The following is a 17,939-nucleotide window of genomic DNA, read 5'->3' as shown; positions in this document are numbered from 1 at the left end:
GCCCTCCGGACACAGAGCGCAGCCGTAGTTAAAGGGCGAGAATACTCCCCACCTGCCACCTTGCACACCGGCCCCTCGCCTTCCTGCCTTGGGAGCCACGGGGGGCGAGCTCTGGGAAATACCAACCACGACAGCCTCTGTGGGCCCAGATGGGCGCGACCATCTCGGGTAGCCCCACGTTCCGAGGGTGGGTCCTGCCTTTTCCTCCAGCCCGTGCTCGCGTGTGAACACAGCTGCGGCCCGAGTCCATCAGCCACCATTTCTCAGGGAAGAGTGTTTGTGGAGCCCACACCACGTTCATTCCTCATGGGAACGGCGGCGGTGGGACAGGGTGGGTGTAGTGACCACACTGCTCACCCACCTGCCACCAAGGCGCAGGGCATGACGCGGTGTGCTGAGCCACCGGGCCTCGCCCCGGCGTGGCAGCTGCCGAATGAAGACGGGTGTGTTACTGGGTGATAATTACGGTAAAGTGTTCTGTATAAACGGTGGGGGGGGGGTGGGCATGAACGTAAATGTCTCCCTTTGGAGTCGTGAGCTGGATGCAGGCGTTCTGGGGGTCCAGGGACCCTGGGGTGTGCGACCCACTGTGGGGTCTCGGCTTCGCGCAGGAAAGAATTCAAACGTGAGCCAGCACAGAGTTTAAAGTGGAAGTGCGTTTATGAGGGAAGCGGAGAGAAGGCTACTCCCCAGGCAGAGCAGCGCCCCCCCCCCGCCTTTAGCAGAACTGGCTTCCTGTATTGAGGTTCATTTCATCAGAGTTGGGGGGCTTTCAGTAGGGGGAGGGGTATTGAAAATCTTTGTGAGGAAGGGGTGGAGATCTCTCAGAAGAGGTCTGTTGGCTGTTCTGTGTCCTTACACGGTCTTTGCATTTCGGACCTTGGTGGCCGGAGGGGTGTAGTTTAGTCCGCCAACGTGTTACAGTTGAGCGGATAATGAAGCTAGGGGTTGCTGTCCGGTGGAATTAGTTAGTGTACTACTTTACATCCCGTAGTGCTGGGCGGAACCTGACACGCTTCAGTGTGCAGCCTCCTCTTTCACCCGCTGACAAGCTCGGGGACCCAGGCAAGGCCGCTGAGGCTTCACTGCTCCTGCAGGTGGGGAATCTGAGCCCAGAGATGCTCGGTCATTCTGTCAAGGTCAACCCGGAGCCAGCACCCAGGCTGCGTGGCCACTTGGCCAAGCGTCAGGCCGCATGTCAGGGCCCCCAGGACAGCTCCCCCCAGAGAGCAGTTGCAGAATGCGTCACCCCAAAAGAGGCCACCTTGGCCTAAGGATTATTTTGAGATAAAGGTATTTGGAAAACCGCAGGGCAGAGAAGAGCATTTTCTTCCTGAAAATGGGAGAGGAACTCCCACGTGACAGCTGTCCTGTCTGCGCCAGGAGGAGAGAAACGTGCTTTGTCACCAGCACGGAGGTGGGGTCTGGAGACACGTGTCCCAGCGAACCTTGGTGAAGTCTTGCCTCTTCCTCCAACTCCCCCCTGTGTTTTGGTTCCTTTTCCACAGTCACCTCTCTGTGTTCTACGTAGTCTAAAAACTTTGTTCTCCGCCTTCTTGGGTCTTTATCTCTTTACGAAGGATCCTGTGTCTTGTAAAACTTAAATAGATGTAGATGCTTTTCTTCTGGTAATCCATATCAGGTCAGTAAAATTCTCAGGCCCAGCCACAGCCCTGAAGACGGTAGAGGCTAGCGATGCGGTCCCTCCACCCCCAGAAGCCCAGTGTTAGGGACAAACACACCCTACCTCATATACGAAGCACAACAGCTAAGAACGTGGGGCCGCCCCACTTTGGAACTCCCTGGCGTATCCGTGAGGAAGGCAGAAATGAGTGAACTGACGACACAGAAGGCTGGGGAGGAACAGAGGACTCTCGTTCCGTTACCCAGGGTGGGCCCTTTGGAAGGTGGCCGCGCTCGGTGTGCAGAACACGCCTCACCAAGGCGTTTTCTTTCTCTTGTTGCCGCGATTTCGGGTCGCGGGATGCATCCTAAGGGACTTGTCAGAGAGGCAAAAGAGAGACTTATGGTCAGCATGTTGATTATAGGGTCGTTTGTCACAGCAAAAACGTGGACACAGTTTTAAGGTCCAGTGGCAGGGAATAAGTGGTGCCTAAATGCCACCCCTCGGCCCAGCCATCACGCGGCGGGCGGCAGAGCACGTGGCCATTTGGGGAGAGAAGTGTGCCTGGCAGGATCGTTCAGGGAAGAGAGCAGATTCCAGAGGGCTCTGTGCAGGATGGTGCCCCAGTTCCTGAAAGATCACGTGTGTGTGTGTGTGTGTGTGTGCGTGCGTGCATGCGAGAGAGAGAGAGAGAGAAATAACAAGTGGTTCTCTCTGGAGTGAGATTAAAGGTCGTTTTTATTTTCTATTTCCAGCTTTTCAAAAGTCCAGTTAGAAAGAAAAGAAAGGCCTTTTTCTCGCTGGGCCTTCAGGGACCCTGGGGGTTGGTGGATCTCTGTGGTCTCCTGGAAGGCCTTTTTTTTGAGGTTTTTCTAAGCCCAGGCAAGGCGACCACTGGGGAGCAGCGGGGTGCAGAGGATGGGTGAACAAGGGCAACTGAACAACTGTAAGGTGGAGCGCGAACCACAGGTTCCCCTGTGCACAGGTGGGCCCTGAGCCCTACTAGACGCTTCCTCCCCTGCTGGAGAGGCCGGGTGCCTGCTGGTGGGGGGGACCATCTCCCCTCACTCCCTAAGCCTCTCAGCCCCTGGGTTCTTCTCAGACTCTTAGGAAATATGGGGAGCAAACTTCTGAACAAGGGCTGCAAGGCACCCCGCTGAGTGGTATCGGGGTTGCAACCTGGGAGCTCCCCTCTTCCCCATCGGATGGCCCTGCCAGGGAGCCCGTGTGGGGAGTGACCTGCAGGGTGACTGATTACTACTTGCTCTCTCCCTCCCTCCCAGCCTCAAGGAGGCTCATCTGGAGGTGAGACCGGCCGTCGGCCCCAATTAGAGGTAAAGGGGCACAAGCTGGGGGTCAGTGGGAGAAGCCTTCACCCCACACGGAGGGGGGTTGCCTGTCAGAACCTGGTTTCTGTTTGCCAGCCAGTTTGCCGGCCTCACCGAGCTCTGGAAGCCGGCGTCTGCTACAATCCACAGCAGCGTCCGGGAGGGAGCACAGACTCAGTAGGGCCCCCTCGAGGGCAGCCTTGTAAAGGCTGCACAGCAGTCCCAGGGCTTGAACACAGCCCTCTTCGTCTCCAGAAACTGCTCTGGGGCCCGAAGACCGAGGCTGGCCAGCGGTTGGGAGGTCAAGGCTGTGTGTATGATAAACCAAGGGCGTGGGTCTGACCCAGCGGGCCTGGCACCCTATGAATTAGGGGAGTTCCTGTGAATGAGGGAGTTAATCCCCACTGGGCACTCGCAAATGCAGACCTTGGGTCCTTTGGCTCAGGGGTGCTGCAGAGGCCTGCCCCGGTTTTTTCTGCTCCCTCCTCTCTCCAGATTTATGTAATCGTTCGTTCATTCAGCTGGTACTGTTGGAGCCCCCTCTGTGTTTCAGGCTCTGTTCTTCTGATGCTGGTGGTGTAGAGGCACAAGACACACCCGCGGGGGCCGGGAGCTCACCAGACACTGGCAGGCGTCGGCACTCCGAGCCTCCTGCATGTTTATAGGCGTTTTCTAGAATCAGAGCCTTCGGCTGGCAGAGAGGGTGCAAGTGGCAGGCCCTGCCGACCCGAAAGGGGACTCTGCTTCCTGGAGGGGCAGGGCAGCCAGCCTGCCGTGCTGGGGAACCGTGTCACCTGGCTTTGCTTTTCCTGTCCTTCCAGGCCCGGGGGCACCTTGGAAGAGTGTGCAGGTTGGACAGTGTCCCCCCAAGGACAAGGCGACAGGATGAAAAGCATAAAAATACGAATAGCAGTTTTGAGTGTTTCATGGTTTTAGAGACGAACACAACTCAGGTCAGAGGTTCGGCCAGTTTTTCCCTTGGGGAGAGGGAGGGGGTTCGAGTCAATCCTAGAGGCTGCCTGCATGTTCTCCCTCATTCTGGGGGTGTCACCAGGGTTAGGCGGGACCCCCACTTGCTTGTCTTTAAAGGAATTATTTCTAGAAAACCCTTATGGCTTCTGGCTTCTCAAGAACCTATGGCGTCTGGCCCTGGTCATTGTGGCTCAGCTGGTTGGAGCATTATCCTGTGACCACAGAGTTGCGGGTTCGATTCCCGTCAGGGCACATACCTAGGTTGCGGGTTCAATTCCCAGTCAGGGTGTGGGTGTGTGCAGCCTCTGGTCTGGATGTGTATGATGCCTGGTCCCGGCACGTACGAGAGGCAACCAGTCGGTGTTTCCCTTTCACACTGACGTTTCTCCGTCTTCCTTCCTCTCTCGCTAGAGCAATGAAAGCAGTGTCCTGGCTGAGCATCAGTAAAGGACCCGTGGTTTCTGCTGGAGTGGCTCCATGGGAGCCCACAGGGGTGTGGTCTGGGATTTAGGGAGAAGGAACGTGGGGTGCCTGGAGGCCTGTCCAGGCCTGTCCAGGCAGCAGCAGTTCGAAGCAGGGCCAGGCCAGGAATGGTGTCTCTTTGCTTTGAGCGGCCCCCTGGCCTCTGCCCCAGGACCAGGAGGCCTTCTGCCGGCTTCCGATCTACTTCCGCTTTCTTACCTGGGTGTGCCCAGTTACAGCTGAGAGAAGCACCCTGGTGATAGGGGCCGTGCGTCCAGGCCCCAGAGATCTGCTTCAGTTCTATGAGGGCCCCAAAGACAGTGGACTCAGGGGGTGTCACTAGGCCACCAAAAATATCGCCACGTCAACACCAAGCTTCTTGCCACTTGTCATGTGTGACCACCAGTCCAGCGCCTGACTCGGGGACGCAGCGTGGTGCCAGGGCTGTGACCCAGCCCCACTGCCACCCGCCCCCAGACGAGCCTCTGACCTTGTCGGAGGCCAGCCCCACAGTGCAGCCCGACAGGCCTCTTCTGGAAAGGCCCTAGGGCCCCGGAGGAAGACCTTGGCTGGGGCTCTGCTGGAGAGAAGCCCTGTCCCCAGGCCGTGAACTGGGCCCCTGCTCTGGCCCCACACAGAAGGATGCACTGGATAAAGAGGAATTCATGAGTCTTGGTAGGATAAAAGTGAACCTTTAATGCCACCATAATTTGATTCTTTTTTTGACAACAGTGTACACCTCATATGCCAGCAAACACCACCTTCACACGGGAAATGGCACACAGCTTAATGGAGTCATGTCGCCCGCCGGTTTGGGCAGCTGTCACTTCTGTTCCCAGACTGCCCGCCGGAAGCCTGCTCACACGCGGCAGGACCAGGCTGCCAGCTGACTTGTACAGAGTCCGGCCACGTGGAGGCCCGGACACGGCAGCCAGCGAATAGGCTGCTCAGACCTGCCCGTGCGCAGGTCGGCGAACTTCTGACTTCGACAAATGGACTCGGTTGAAACATTTTAACAGCAAATACTTCAAAGCTAAGAGCGCGATCTGTCACCCAGGTACACAGTGAATTTCAAACGACGACACCAAACACTAGGATTGGAGTTTGAAACAGGACTTCACGGACTTGCTTGTGCATTTTCCGTTCCCGGCACAGTAAATGCACAGGGCCAGGCCTGATGGGGCAGAGCGTCCAGATGGGCCCGTTTCTGCAGAAAAGAGTATTTACACACACACACACACGCACGCACGCACGCATCACTGGAGCCAAAGGAGCCACAGAGACCACTTAGTGCAACGCCCTCATCTACGGGGTAGAAGGTTCCGGGAGGTCAGGCGACCACCCAGAGCTGTAGGACCACTGTGGACACCGGAGTGAGAACTCGGGCTTCCTGTCCTGCGTGCCTCGCCATGCCACATACCTTCTGTACGCATGCATCCCTGTCTGCCCCATGCACACATGCGTCAGCACATAGTATGGGGTGTGCTCGCCCGTGCACACACCCGGTGCAGCAGCACCTCGTGGGAAGGGTCCAGGCTGCTGGAAAACTTCCCCGTGGACTTGGGCCCAGCTGTTGACTTCAGGTTCTTCATCGATACACGATCACCCTAAGCTCCTATGGGAGCTGTAATGTCTTTGAAGCACTTCTCACCAGTTACTCTCCACACTCTCCTGGGGAGCAGCTATTGTGACCCCCGGCCTTCCACTGGGGAGCCCGAGGCTCGGCGAAGTAAAGCGGCTTGTCCACGGTTGCATAGCAGGTGAGGAGAACAGGCCTTTCACCTCCCGTCCTCACCCCCGGCTCAAGGCTTCCCCCCCACACATAGGTGCCTGTCAGAGGAGACTGGGACCCCAGCCACTCCCTGCCTCCAGGCACCCAGTGCTGGGACAAGATGCCTTAAGTATTACAGGTTGTAAGACTCATTAAAGTGCTTTGGTTTCTCCAGAAAAAAAAGTACTATACATATATATGCACAGGAAGAAACTCTAGTTGCTTTTCCAAACCCCCTTCAGGACCATCAGCGGGGTGGGCACATGCCCACCCCATGTGGCGGGGACTTTCAGGAACATGTAGGAACGTGATGTTGTCTGCATTTTTCTCAGACTTTACCATTGCACCAGCAGGCAGGCAGTGGGTCCTCTTCCCTCCTGAGCTGACTTTCAAGCCCATAATCACCAAGTTCAAAATGAAGGGGCCTTTTCCCTCTAGCTACTGACTACAGAAATGGCTTAGACTTTGACCTTGGCCCTGGACTTCGAGGGCTGGACCCTAACCCCCATTCTCCTGATTATCTGGCCCAGGTCTTGCAAGAATGAGGGGAAACACAGCCACAGACCACCAAAGCCACACATCAGTGCGTCGCCACGGACGCAGCTCCCACCATGAGGTAGCAGGTCAAGTGTGAAACGCCAGCTAGGAGACGACGGCCAGAGTGCACAGCTCCATTGGGGCATCTTTGTGGACTGCACGTGACCCTGTGGGACGCTGGTTTGCAGGACACACCGGTGAGTCCCCCCGGTGCTGGGGGTAATTCTCTGTCTACGTAAGAGGTGAGAATGCCTGTGTCTGAGCGTCACCCCCCCGGCACATGGCCACCACCGGCTCTATTTAGAGAAAGATGAGGCAAAAGCTCGACCCCCCCGCCCACCATCGTCCGGGCCCAAGCAGAGCCACCAAGAGCAGAACGTGTGTGTGTGTGGGGGTGGGCAAAACTAGCTAAGGGTTCTCAAACGACCATTTGAGAAGGCCAGTTTGAGTTATGAGAGCTTCTCCTGGGTCGGAACTGCGCATTCATCGAGAAGTGATGAGCAGTTTGGAACCAGAAAAGCCCATCTTCAGGAAGATGCTAAGTGGCAGCATTTATGAGTTTTTCTGGGTGTTGACGATTTGCTGGAGGAGGAGAAAGAGAAGCGCCGTCCAAGGAAACACTGTGTTTCTACCCCGTGTCCTGGACCCCCTACCCCCAGATTTTAGTTCCCTGACGGGCAGTTTCTGTGATACTGACTGTCCTGTTTGGTGTCACGTGGCCCTGAGGAGTTGGGCTGTGCTGGCTTCCCTCGGGGCAGGCGGGGCTCATGGGTGACGGCAGTGAAGAGCGTCCCTCTGTCGTGGGCTTGCCTCAGGGGCAGCATCGGCCAGGCGGGAACAGGACTTTCTATGTGTTTCTCACCGGTGTGGGTTCAGGGGGTAAAACTGCTGCCTTCCCAGGAGCCCAGGCCAGGCAGCGGCTTTCAGACACCAACACCAGTGAGAATTCAGGATCAAAGTGAGAACCGAAGCCCAGAGGAGGGCTGCTTGCTCGGCACGAAGGGAAACCGGAGAACCAGCGCAGGTTGAGTGCGTCTGGGTCAGATGCTTGGACCAGAGTCCTGGGTGGGGTTAGGGCACAGGGAAGCTGGCCGGGAACAAAATCTGTAAGCTCAAGGCTGCTTTGTGACGCACCGGGCCAGATCCCTGCCTGCCTCAGCGTGGGGCTGACCTCTGCATTTACGTCTCAGGTTCCCCACCTTCAGAGTAGCACTTAGAGAACGACAGACAGGGCTTCGATTTCAAATCTGGAAGAGATGAAAGTTGGTGGCGGGTTCCCGGGGACCCAGAGGGGAATTCAGGGACAAGGAGATGAAAGGGTGCAGCTCTCAGGTGGGGACGAAAGCCCAGGGTGGGGCCACCCACCGCAGCCTGAAACACCCTGGTGCAAAACGCAGTATGGACTCGCTCCCGGGAACAGGGTCGCAACTCCCATTTCTGAACCCGATTCTTGGCCTCAGGAACTTGCTGCTGATGTGTCCCCTCACACTGAACTATTGGGGGGGCTGGGGCGGATTTCAGACAAAGAATCGAGGCTTCTACATCTGAATGTTCATTTCAAATCGACGTTTTCTGGTCCTTTCATTTGCAGATAACGAATTGAGGACAGACTCTTTGACACCCTTTGCCTTCCTGGGTTCTCTGCCACTGAAACCAAAAGGAGATCTGTGCCTACCTCACACCGGCCACGGAGGGGACAGAGCTCCCCACCCCGGCACCGAGACAGCTTCGGAATGGCCGGCCTGCCTTCCTCTGGGCCCGAGGACTGCCTCCTGGACCGCCAATACAGGTAAGACCAGGAACGAACATCGCGGCTCAGAGCTGTGATTTCCTCACGTGGCTACTCGGCGCTTAGTGCATGAAGGTGTTTGCAGCTCACGCAGGTTCGAAAAAGGGGAAGAAACCACCAGAGGGGACAGCCTCCCGGGCGTCGTCCTCCTGCGCCTCGGCAGACAGGTGCGCGGTGTGGCGTTTGGCGGAGGCCACGCTGCCTCAGGGAGAGAAGCTCCTGGTTCATTCCACCCTTTTGCTGCCCCATGAAGGTGCTCGAGACGAGTGAGATCTGGTTTGGAGGGGAGGCGAGCTGAGGCCCCTCCCTGGGGAAGGTCCTGCTGATGGGGGTTCAAGTCTCTGTAGCTGTTCCCACTTAGCGCTGACGCAGGAAGGCCGAAGGCCCTGTGGCCGGCCTGCCGAGGACTTCTGCCCGGCGTGGTGACCTCTGGGCTGAGGAGATGTGCTAGGGACATGAGCCAAAGGCACTGACAGCTGTCACAGCAGTGTGCTTCCAACAAGGCCAGAATACTCACCTTTGATGGCCCCCAAATCAAAGGCTTGTGAAGCAATATACAGGGCCCAGCAGAAATAACACCTGCTTCAGTGTGGTTGGTAGGGGAAACGATATTGGCATAGTAATTTATGCCTTTAATTTGAATATTTGACCTACAATGTCACACAGTGTGTTGGAGTGTGACACTGTTATAGAATTGTGTGCTTAGGACTGTAATTTAAAAGGGGCGTTATTTGCATCAGGCCCTGTATTTCAAACCAGCAACCAGAGGGCTAACCAAAGGGAAAACGCAAAAGATCGGGCTCCCTTGGGGTCCCAAAGCTTTCGTGATGCTGCTGCTGACCAGGCCCGTCACAGAAATGCGGAGAGAGACCAGAGGCCTGATGGCACCTGGGCTGGCCCCTGCAGGAGGCGGGCACACCTGTGAACCCAGAGGGGTGGGCAGGCTGTTCTAGAGCAACCCTGGCACCATTCTGACCAGGGAAAGACCGGGTACCGCGAACCCCAAGATCTCAGCTCCCCCGAGACCGCGTGCAGCCGAGTGGTGCAGGGGCCCCTGTCCCAGAGGCAAACTGGCAGGTGCAAAGGTATTTCTTCCCTGGGGAGCCCTGGAGCTGGGGAGTTGGTTAGTGGGGACTGGGGAGCATGGAAGTGGGCTCACGAGACGGGCTGAGGTCAGAGGCCTGGGTAACAGCCTGAGCAGCCCCCTCCTCGGGCAGGGGTGCAGGGCCTGGGCGGGGCGCTGGCCCCGAAGGCACCGCCGCTGCTCCACGGCTGGTGTTAGGCAGCTCTCCTCCACACCTCGGGTTCCATCACTCAGGTGGGCGTGAGGCCAACCTAAGGGCCTGGTGCACATCTTAACCTGGGAATGAGGTTTGAAGTTTCACGGAGCCAAGATGTCCACCTGCTGGGTAAGAATTGCTGGGCTCTGCAGGTGTGAGGCCAGAAGCCCCTCTGCCTGGGTGCCAAGGCTGGGGAGAAGCCTGGTCCTTACCTGCGAATGGAGGCTTTGGGACCTGGGACAGCAGGGACCGTCCTACATCGAGCAGCGCTCTGGACGGCAGAAAGCACGGATGGAAAGCAACTCCCTGGCGTCTGTGAGCGCAGCCGAGCCCGGCCCGTCTCCAAGCTGAACAGGATCCCAGCTCTAATAAGCTCCCAAGACCACAGCGCGAAGACTGCGGCTCTGGTGAGTTCGCCAAGCTTTCGATCCAGCGTCTTTGGAACGAGAATGAGTATGAAAGTGTGGGCAGGGCCATGGAATCCCTGGGTTAATGGATTAAAGAATGCGTAATGTGTGTGAGGACTTGAAGGGAGCCTGCTCTGGGGGTCTCGCTCACACGGGCTCCTTCCCCTCCCGTACCGACGGAGCCTTTTCCTCCCATGGCCTTGCTAGCTTGTAGGCGCCTGCACCAGGATTGCCCTTCCGACTGCCCGCCGACAGTGCCACCCGAGAGGGGATGACATCCGCACCAGCCTTCTCTGGAAAAACACTGGCTCGTGCCCGTGATATCTCCATGTCCTGCCTGAGTGGCCTCACCAGAGGAACCGTGAGAGACAGTTAACATTTATTCATATGCAATACTGGTTAGGAAAGGGCGCTACAAACACAGCCTACTTAGAAACAGCAAGTCCGAAACGGGATAAAACACCAAGAGAAAACGGGCCGTAAGTACATGTCGAAAATGCATTCGCTTTTCATTTCTGTTGTTTTGTTGGTTTTTTTTGCATCTTGACTAGCACCATCTGTACACAAGAAAGTATGAACATAAATGTTTGGATAATAATAAAGATTTTGCAAGGCACTTAATCAGTCTTTCTGGGTAGTATTCCGTTGGTGTCTCGTTTTAGCTTTCAACAGCAACCCCACGTCCGCCCTCGCCCCTCCTCACAAAACCGGGCAAAGGGAGAGGTCTCTTTTGCCAGCAGTTCTTATGTACACACACGTTCTAGAAAGTTCCTCAAAGTGCTTTTCCAGTCTCACGGGGCTTGCACATCCCTCGGGCTTCCCATCGTTTTCTCCTCCCATGCACGTTCGGTGTATGCGCTTTTCCCACAGAAAACAAAACCGCTCGACATCACTGCAGACTTGCCACCGACCTTCGTCCTCATGCTGTGGTCCCGGAGCGCCGCCCCTCACCGGCGCCTGGAGGTGACGTCAAAGCAGGTGACCATCATCAGGTGGGCCTTGCAGAAGTTGACGCGGCTTTCCAGGCGCCCCGTCACGCACTCCAGTGCTTCCAGGTGCTCCAGGGAGTCCAGCTCCCAGACCTGCTCCAGGTCAACTGCAAAGACAGAGAGGCCGATGGGACAGGTGGCCCGCACCCGGCCCTCCGCTGGAAGGTCTGGAGCCGCCCCGTGGCCCCCCGTGCCTGGCACGCTGCCCCTCTCTCTCAGGTTCAGGATGGAACTCCGTTTACTGTGTGTCATTATGCTGGGGCCCTTCGTTCCGAGTAGAGTTTTAGAGCCGCAGCATCTCGCTGGGACTGTACCGGGGCGTGACATGACACTGAGGCTCTCCCCACCACCCCAATCTCTGTCACAGACACGCGCCGCCCCCAGCACAGGTCATGAGCTACACAGTCAATGCACCTTCCGGCTGAGGTGGGGAGGGTCTCCTCCTTCTGGAACCTCACCCGAGTGCCGTTACACCTCCGCCTCCACAGGTGACGTGTGTTCCCCTCGCGGGCCTGCGCTGGCTACGCAGCTGCCTCGCCCCGCGGGTGGGGAAACTGACTCTCTGCTGGCACTTTCTAGTTGTTTCCATACTCACTGGTCACTCGGAAACTATGATGATCATGATATTAATAACTAGTAATCCAGTCGTTAGAGTTAATAATGGCTGATCACTATAGTAATAACTAAGATTTGTTGCACTCAGGAGACAAGCGGAGACTCGGGACCCAGCTGCCGTTCCAAATGCTCAGGCCCCGTGGTGCCCAGCGGTCACTGGGCAGAGGGCCCAGGGCCACTCCGGGTCCCGGCCTGGTGCAGATGGTGCAGAGATCCGAGGAGGGAGACCTGCACTTGACCCCCGGGCGGGCGGGCAGCCTCTGACCTCTGCTGCCTGTTTCCTTAGGTGGACAGTGCATCATGGCTGCCCCTCCGCCCACCCCGCCTCAGTGCAGCGGCTGAGGTCACAACAGCAACCGTGTCCTGAGCCTGTCACGCACTGCAGACACATCAAGGATGGTCCTCCAGTCGGGCCCCGTGCAGGTGAGCTGACAGACGGGGTAGGGAGAGAGGACCTGCCAAAGGTGACTCAGTCAGTGAGGACAAGTGCTGGGAATGAGACCACAGTCCGCTGGTGCCAGCCTAATACTTACAGACCAACCAACCAGGCACCATGCCAGGCCACACCGGGCACACGACTGGACCACCTTGAAAGGGGCGTCAGAATTTAAAAATACAACAAATGGCAGAACATACATTTCCCTGCCAGAGCTTTGCTTGTGACCCCCACCAGGGAACAGTCAGCGGCAGCCTCACGGGTGGTATTTTTGGCCCCTCTTGTTTTCAGCTCATTGTAAGGACCCTTGCTGTGTCTGTCCCCTCACAGGGCCCCTGCTCACTCCTGTCCTCCACGCCAGAGAGCTCACCGATTCCTGACATGAGCGAAGGCAGCCAGTGTCCCCAGAAGCAGCTACGCTACATACTGACAGGTAAGTTCGCTCACATCCTGGGCAAAAGTGTCACTTTGGAACATGAAGATGGCTTTCAGCCTGCCTTGGGCATACACGGCTCCCAGACCACAATTTTCATGGGAACAGGGAAACTGAAGGGTCATGGCCCTGGTGATCACCCCCAGGACCTACGAGGGTTGGGCTCCCTGCGTGCGCCACACTCGGACCCTGGCTCACGTCCCCCACTGCCTCCCTGTCTCGGGTGGACACACCCTGCCCAGCAGCCCACATCTTTGTCCAGGTTCCTAACAGAAGGGCTGGCCTGGGGCCTCGTGCGAGCTGGCACCTAAGGTGTGTCTCCTGTTGAGGACACCTGTTGAGTCACAGTCTGAGATGATGATAATAGTGGTAATAGTACCAGAGGCTGGGCTCTCTCCACAGGCCAGGCAGTGTAGTAGGGCTCGGCCAACAGTGGCTGACAGACCCCTCACGGCCTAGCCAAGCAGGGGCCATTCACGTCTCCCATTTTGTGGTTTGGGAAACCAAGGCTCAGAGAGGTCATGCGTCTTACCCACAGTCCCACAGCGCGTTTGTGGGGACGCCGGCATCCAGACTGGGTCTGCAGGACAGTGGCTGTGGCACACAGCCGCTGCTCACAGGCTGCCCTCGGGTGCTCCCCCCACTGTCTTCCCTCGCCAGGTCCCCTCTCAGTGTGGTCGTTGGGGCCAGATTAGAGCGTCATTTTGTGGGAAATGGACAGTCTGGGAGGAATACATGAGAGACAGTTGAATCTGTCTTTCAAGGACAGATTTGTGATCAGATGGTCATTCTGGGCTTCCTGGTAAATGGAAACCACTGTGAATGTTACTCTTTTTCACTCAGAAATGTTTTTCACTCAGAAATGTTTTTCTTGCTTTCTGGATTCTCTGTGAGGCTCTTCTAAAACTGTGTTTCTACCCTGTTTAAAGCTCCATAAACTCCTGTCTGCCTCAGGCCTAGATACAAGGTGTGATTCTGTGGCCTGGGAGCAGGTTTGCAATTCAGCCTTCATGTCTGGGTGACCCTCCGGTGCATGCTGGGTAGGCGAATCTCATTCGCAGGAGCTTTGGGCTGACACACCCAAAGATTACTGCAAGGTGAGCAGTGACCTTGCACAAGTAACACCACCCCACTCAGCACAGCTGCCCCGTCACGGCGACGGGACCGAGCCACGGGCCTTACATTCGCTGAGCCACTTGTTGGGGTCCAGCATCAGGTACTGCTTGGTGGTCTCCAGCTCCTTCATCAGCCACTCGTACTTGGCGCGGACCTCGGCGATCCTCTGCTGCCGGTGCTCCAGGGTCTTCAGTTTCGAGTTGAAGCACATGACCTCCTGGCGAGGTGGGTTGGTGGAGAGAAGGAGAAGAGAGCCTTCAGCTCAGACCCAGCCTGCCCACCCTCTTCTAGAAAGCACTGCTTAAGCACAGAGCCCTTGGAACGTGAGCTGGCCACTGGGGAACCTGGGCGGCCACAGCCAGCTCTCGGCCTTGACAGGGGCAGCTCAGCCAAGCACAGACTGTCGCAGGCACGTCTGAAATACAGCAGGAGCCAGAAAGCCCCCACCACTGCCAGAATCCCTAGCCTGGGAGCCTTGACGGTGCTTGGACAGGGAAACCTGGTGTTCTCCAGACCGCGGGCAACAGGCCTGTGCTGGGGCCTCCCTGGGCGCCCCCTCAGAGCCCAGTCCCGCCCCGGGGGTGTGCTGGGGGATTGCCGCCCTGTGGGGAGCAGGTGGCTCACCTTGCCGCTGCCCCCTCGTCGCCGCTGTAGCCTCTCCACGTCGTCGATTTCATAGACTTTAATCTCAAAAGGCTCCCCGAGGCCCCTCTGGGTGCTGCGCAAGGGGCCGTCCACCCAGCGGACGCCGGTGCTGCTGGTGGGCTTCCTCACGGGGGAGGGGGCGTCGAGGGACAGCGCAGGCGCCAGCCTCCGTCTCTGAGAACCTAGAGGGGGTGGAGCCCAAAGTTCACCTTGTTCATCTTCACCCTTTAAACAGATTTCCTTCTGATGCAAGCAATGGGACCCCAACAGGCGCCCCGGCATCTGTGGCAGCGCTGCATCGGAGCCGCCCCAGCCTCGGGAAGCTCCTCCACACTCACTCCGAGGCTGGCACTGCACCTGCAGACACTGAGCCAGGCCCCACCGTACAGCCGAGCACCGGCAGCAGAGCCGCCTGCAGCCTCCACCTGTGAGACCATGCATGCATCCACATACCAGAACACAGAACACACGGACCAGGGCTGTGGGCCTTGCTGGACACACCCTCGGCACGGACGTGTGACTTCCCTTGCTTGTAACAGTGGTGACGTCGTGGGACTGAGTGAAACAGGTGGAGGAACGAAGCAGCACAAACTGGCAGCTGCCACACAGTCACGGGACGTGAGTGCAGCGCAGGGAAGACAGTTTCACCGTAATAACCACATGTGGTACCACTGGAAACACCATGGGGTCGCGTCATAAATTACACAGATGTCTAACCACTGTGCTGCACCCCCAAAGCTAATACACAATGACACTGAACGTAAACTGCGTTAGTGAACGGGTGTCTCGGATGTGGTTGCTAGTCCGTCAATTCTGTGAATGAACGAACTGACGTCACCCAGATCTGGTGCCAACTGCTGAGGACCGCCCTCCCCTCTTGCCTCCTGCAGAGGTGACTGCGAGCCTTGCTGAGGCCAGGACAGTGCTCAGATGACAGGAAATGCCCTTGGATGCTTCAGAGGGAGAGAGGGTGCCCGAGTGCCCATAAGCCCCGCCGTCCCTGGGAGAGGACTGACCACAGGGCCCTGGGCTGGGTCCCACCAGATGTGATCTCTTGGGCTCAGCGCACACACTGCCATCTCCAGCTCTGAAGCAGAAGCTCCCTGCAGATCCCAGTCTCTGCCAGTGACCACTGCCTTCCAGTTGCTGGGGGGGTGGCGGCTCAGCCAGGCGAGAGTGGTGTGGAGACCCAGGGACACAGCCCGCTCCTCCTCCTCCATCACCCCCTGCTCATCGGCCCAGCACTCCATCCCGATGGACAGAGGTCACGGATGTAAAAAGACACCGATGCTGACAACTGCCAGCATGGCTTTGCTGCCTGAAGTGGCCCCCACTGGACCTGAGAAAGTCAATGCTGGTACTTTACTGACACTTCAGCCAGCCTTCCTCCGCCCCCACCGGCAGCTGAGCCCCCTCCGCCCACCACTGCTGCCAGCTGTGCGCGTTCAGAGGGGTCACAGCCCATCTGTCTGCCCTCTCCAGCACTGGTTCTGACGTCAGCCTGCCATTTCTGACATCGCTCAGTCCAGACAGAAGGGCCAGCCTGAGTCAGAAGATGCTGCCTCTGCTTCAGATGTCAGGAAACACCGAGTGCTGAGGCCTGTCGGCCCTCCTGGACGGGAATGTGCTTGTCCAGCCCGCCCCCGAGAGCCCACATGGGCAGCTGCCCCTGCCCCACCACTGCCCTCCCCCAGACTCAGGTGTGGGCACCAGGAAGACGGCGATCCGGAAGCACAGAGCAGGAGCGTGTAAAGGAACCATGGACCTCAGAGGTGAGGGGGAGAGAGTGGGTCAATCTGCGTGGTTCTCCTGACCAAGCCGTCCGGGCGTGTGTGCCGACGTGCGCACAATGGCAGGATCACCTATCCACGTGTTTCTCAGAAAGTCTCCCTGCCGTTAAGCGGCACCAGACTGCACAGTAATTCTTACGGCTGCTCTGCGTTCAAGCTGTGGCCTGATACAGGCTTCCGTGTGTCTCTGCCACCTCATCCAGTGAGAACATCCTCCTGCTGCCCAAGCCTGGGCGCCCGTCACAGCCACGGCGCCTGCGCATCCCTGGGGCCAGGCCCAACCGGGTTTCCCCGCAGCTTTCTCGGACCCCCCTCCCTCCACCCCCTCCTCGCATTACCACTCAGCAGTGCACCCCGGTCTGCAGGTCTCTGCTCCACACAGTTTGCCGCTTCTCTCCAACTAGATCACGGACTTCTCACCACGGCCTGTCGTCTCGGCCGCCTGCCCCTGCGCCACTGCCACGCCTCAAACGTCCCTGTCTCGAAGCTCCAAAACTCAGGCCTGGTCACCATTGAATGACTGAAGATAAATTTATGGATGGTCTTCGGGAAAGGAAGCCACGAACATTCTTTGTATCACTTGAATCACCGCACGTGACATGGGCGTCAGAGAGACCACGGCCGTTCTCTGCCAGCCCCTCACTATGTGAGTCAGTCGAAGCCCGAGAGGTGTGCCCTTCAAGTCACACGCGTAGAAGCCCACGGCCCCCGCTTTCTAGCTCAGCCCGCCCCCGCCCCATGCTGTGGCCAATGGGACAGCCCGATTCCACGCACTCTACCCCCACGGCGATGCTCCGGGAAATGTCTGCCCATCTCTGCAGCTACAAGCGCTGCCATGCACTCAGATCTCACGGTTCTCTTCCTCGACTTACATCTCTAGTTCACTTTCACTAAGCAACCAAAACATTGAAAGTCTCCAAGTTCAAAAGCACTCCCTGGTAAAGGGTGGCCGCCTGTCTGTCCTCGGCAGCCCCAACGTCTCCTGTGACGTGAAACCCACCCGTCTAGCCAGGAATGTCCTTTGAGGAGTGTCATGGCTTCTCTTAAAGACACTGATCACGTCCAACAGCCAGCATCTCTCAATAATACCGACAAGTAAGAGAGACAAGGTCACCTGACCTGTGAGGAGCGCATCTCTGCCACCACATCCGCTCACCAAGGCCCAGTGTCCTCAGCATTCAGTATGAAATCCCATCCCTGGCACCCAGCCTGGTGATTTATTTTACACCACTTTGCTTCAGGAGCCTGTAAAGGGTCTGTGAACGGAGGGGACAGTAGAGCAGGGGCCTGTGCTGGGCCCGCTGTCCACCCTCCAGGAAATCACTTCACAGTTCTTCCTCCTCCTGACTCCCACATAACAGCCAGACCCCAAAGTAGCAAGTCTTGAAAAGCGAGATGATACTGAAAGAACGAAATGGACTGGTAGACTCGAGCCACTAAAGACTATGTGAAAGCCCCCTGCAACACGCAAACACGCGTGGCCACATGTCACACAATCAATGATCGGGCCATTGATGACCAAGACTTGTTGGTGCACTGTAGGGGGGAGGGGAGGAGGTCACGTGGGGTTGGCCAAAAAGTCTGTTTAGTTATTTCCATAAAATAAAAGACACATGTTTCATTTTCACCAATAACATTATTGGTCTGGATACTCTGAGTATGTTGGCCGTCTCCCGCTGTTGGCTGCTAGTGGGTAGAGGCCGGGCTACTGCTAACATCCTCCAACACGTAAGACAGCGCCACAG

At 57.4% G+C, this 17,939-nt stretch overlaps 1 protein-coding gene across 1 annotated transcript in view; it reads right to left on the bottom strand.

Annotated features, from left to right (window-relative positions):
- Positions 1-10,688: 10,688 nt before the first annotated feature.
- KIF26B (kinesin family member 26B) overlaps positions 10,689-17,939 on the bottom strand; it is a 373,684-nt gene continuing 366,433 nt past the window's right edge. Inside the window, exons 13-15 of the mRNA XM_037069373.1 lie at positions 14,384-14,586; positions 13,826-13,976; positions 10,689-11,266 (exon numbers count right to left, since the gene is read on the bottom strand). Coding sequence (XP_036925268.1) covers positions 11,118-11,266; positions 13,826-13,976; positions 14,384-14,586 — 503 coding nt within the window. The 3' untranslated portion in view covers positions 10,689-11,117. The remainder of the gene's footprint in view (positions 11,267-13,825; positions 13,977-14,383; positions 14,587-17,939) is intronic.

This window comes from Sturnira hondurensis, unplaced genomic scaffold (genome assembly GCF_014824575.4).
Source record: "Sturnira hondurensis isolate 20B ecotype Veracruz unplaced genomic scaffold, ASM1482457v3 Scaffold0018525, whole genome shotgun sequence".
NCBI classification, from domain to species: Eukaryota; Metazoa; Chordata; class Mammalia; order Chiroptera; family Phyllostomidae; genus Sturnira; species Sturnira hondurensis.
The sequence above is the reverse complement of the archived record's forward strand: the minus strand, read 5'-3'. Positions and strand labels throughout refer to the sequence as shown.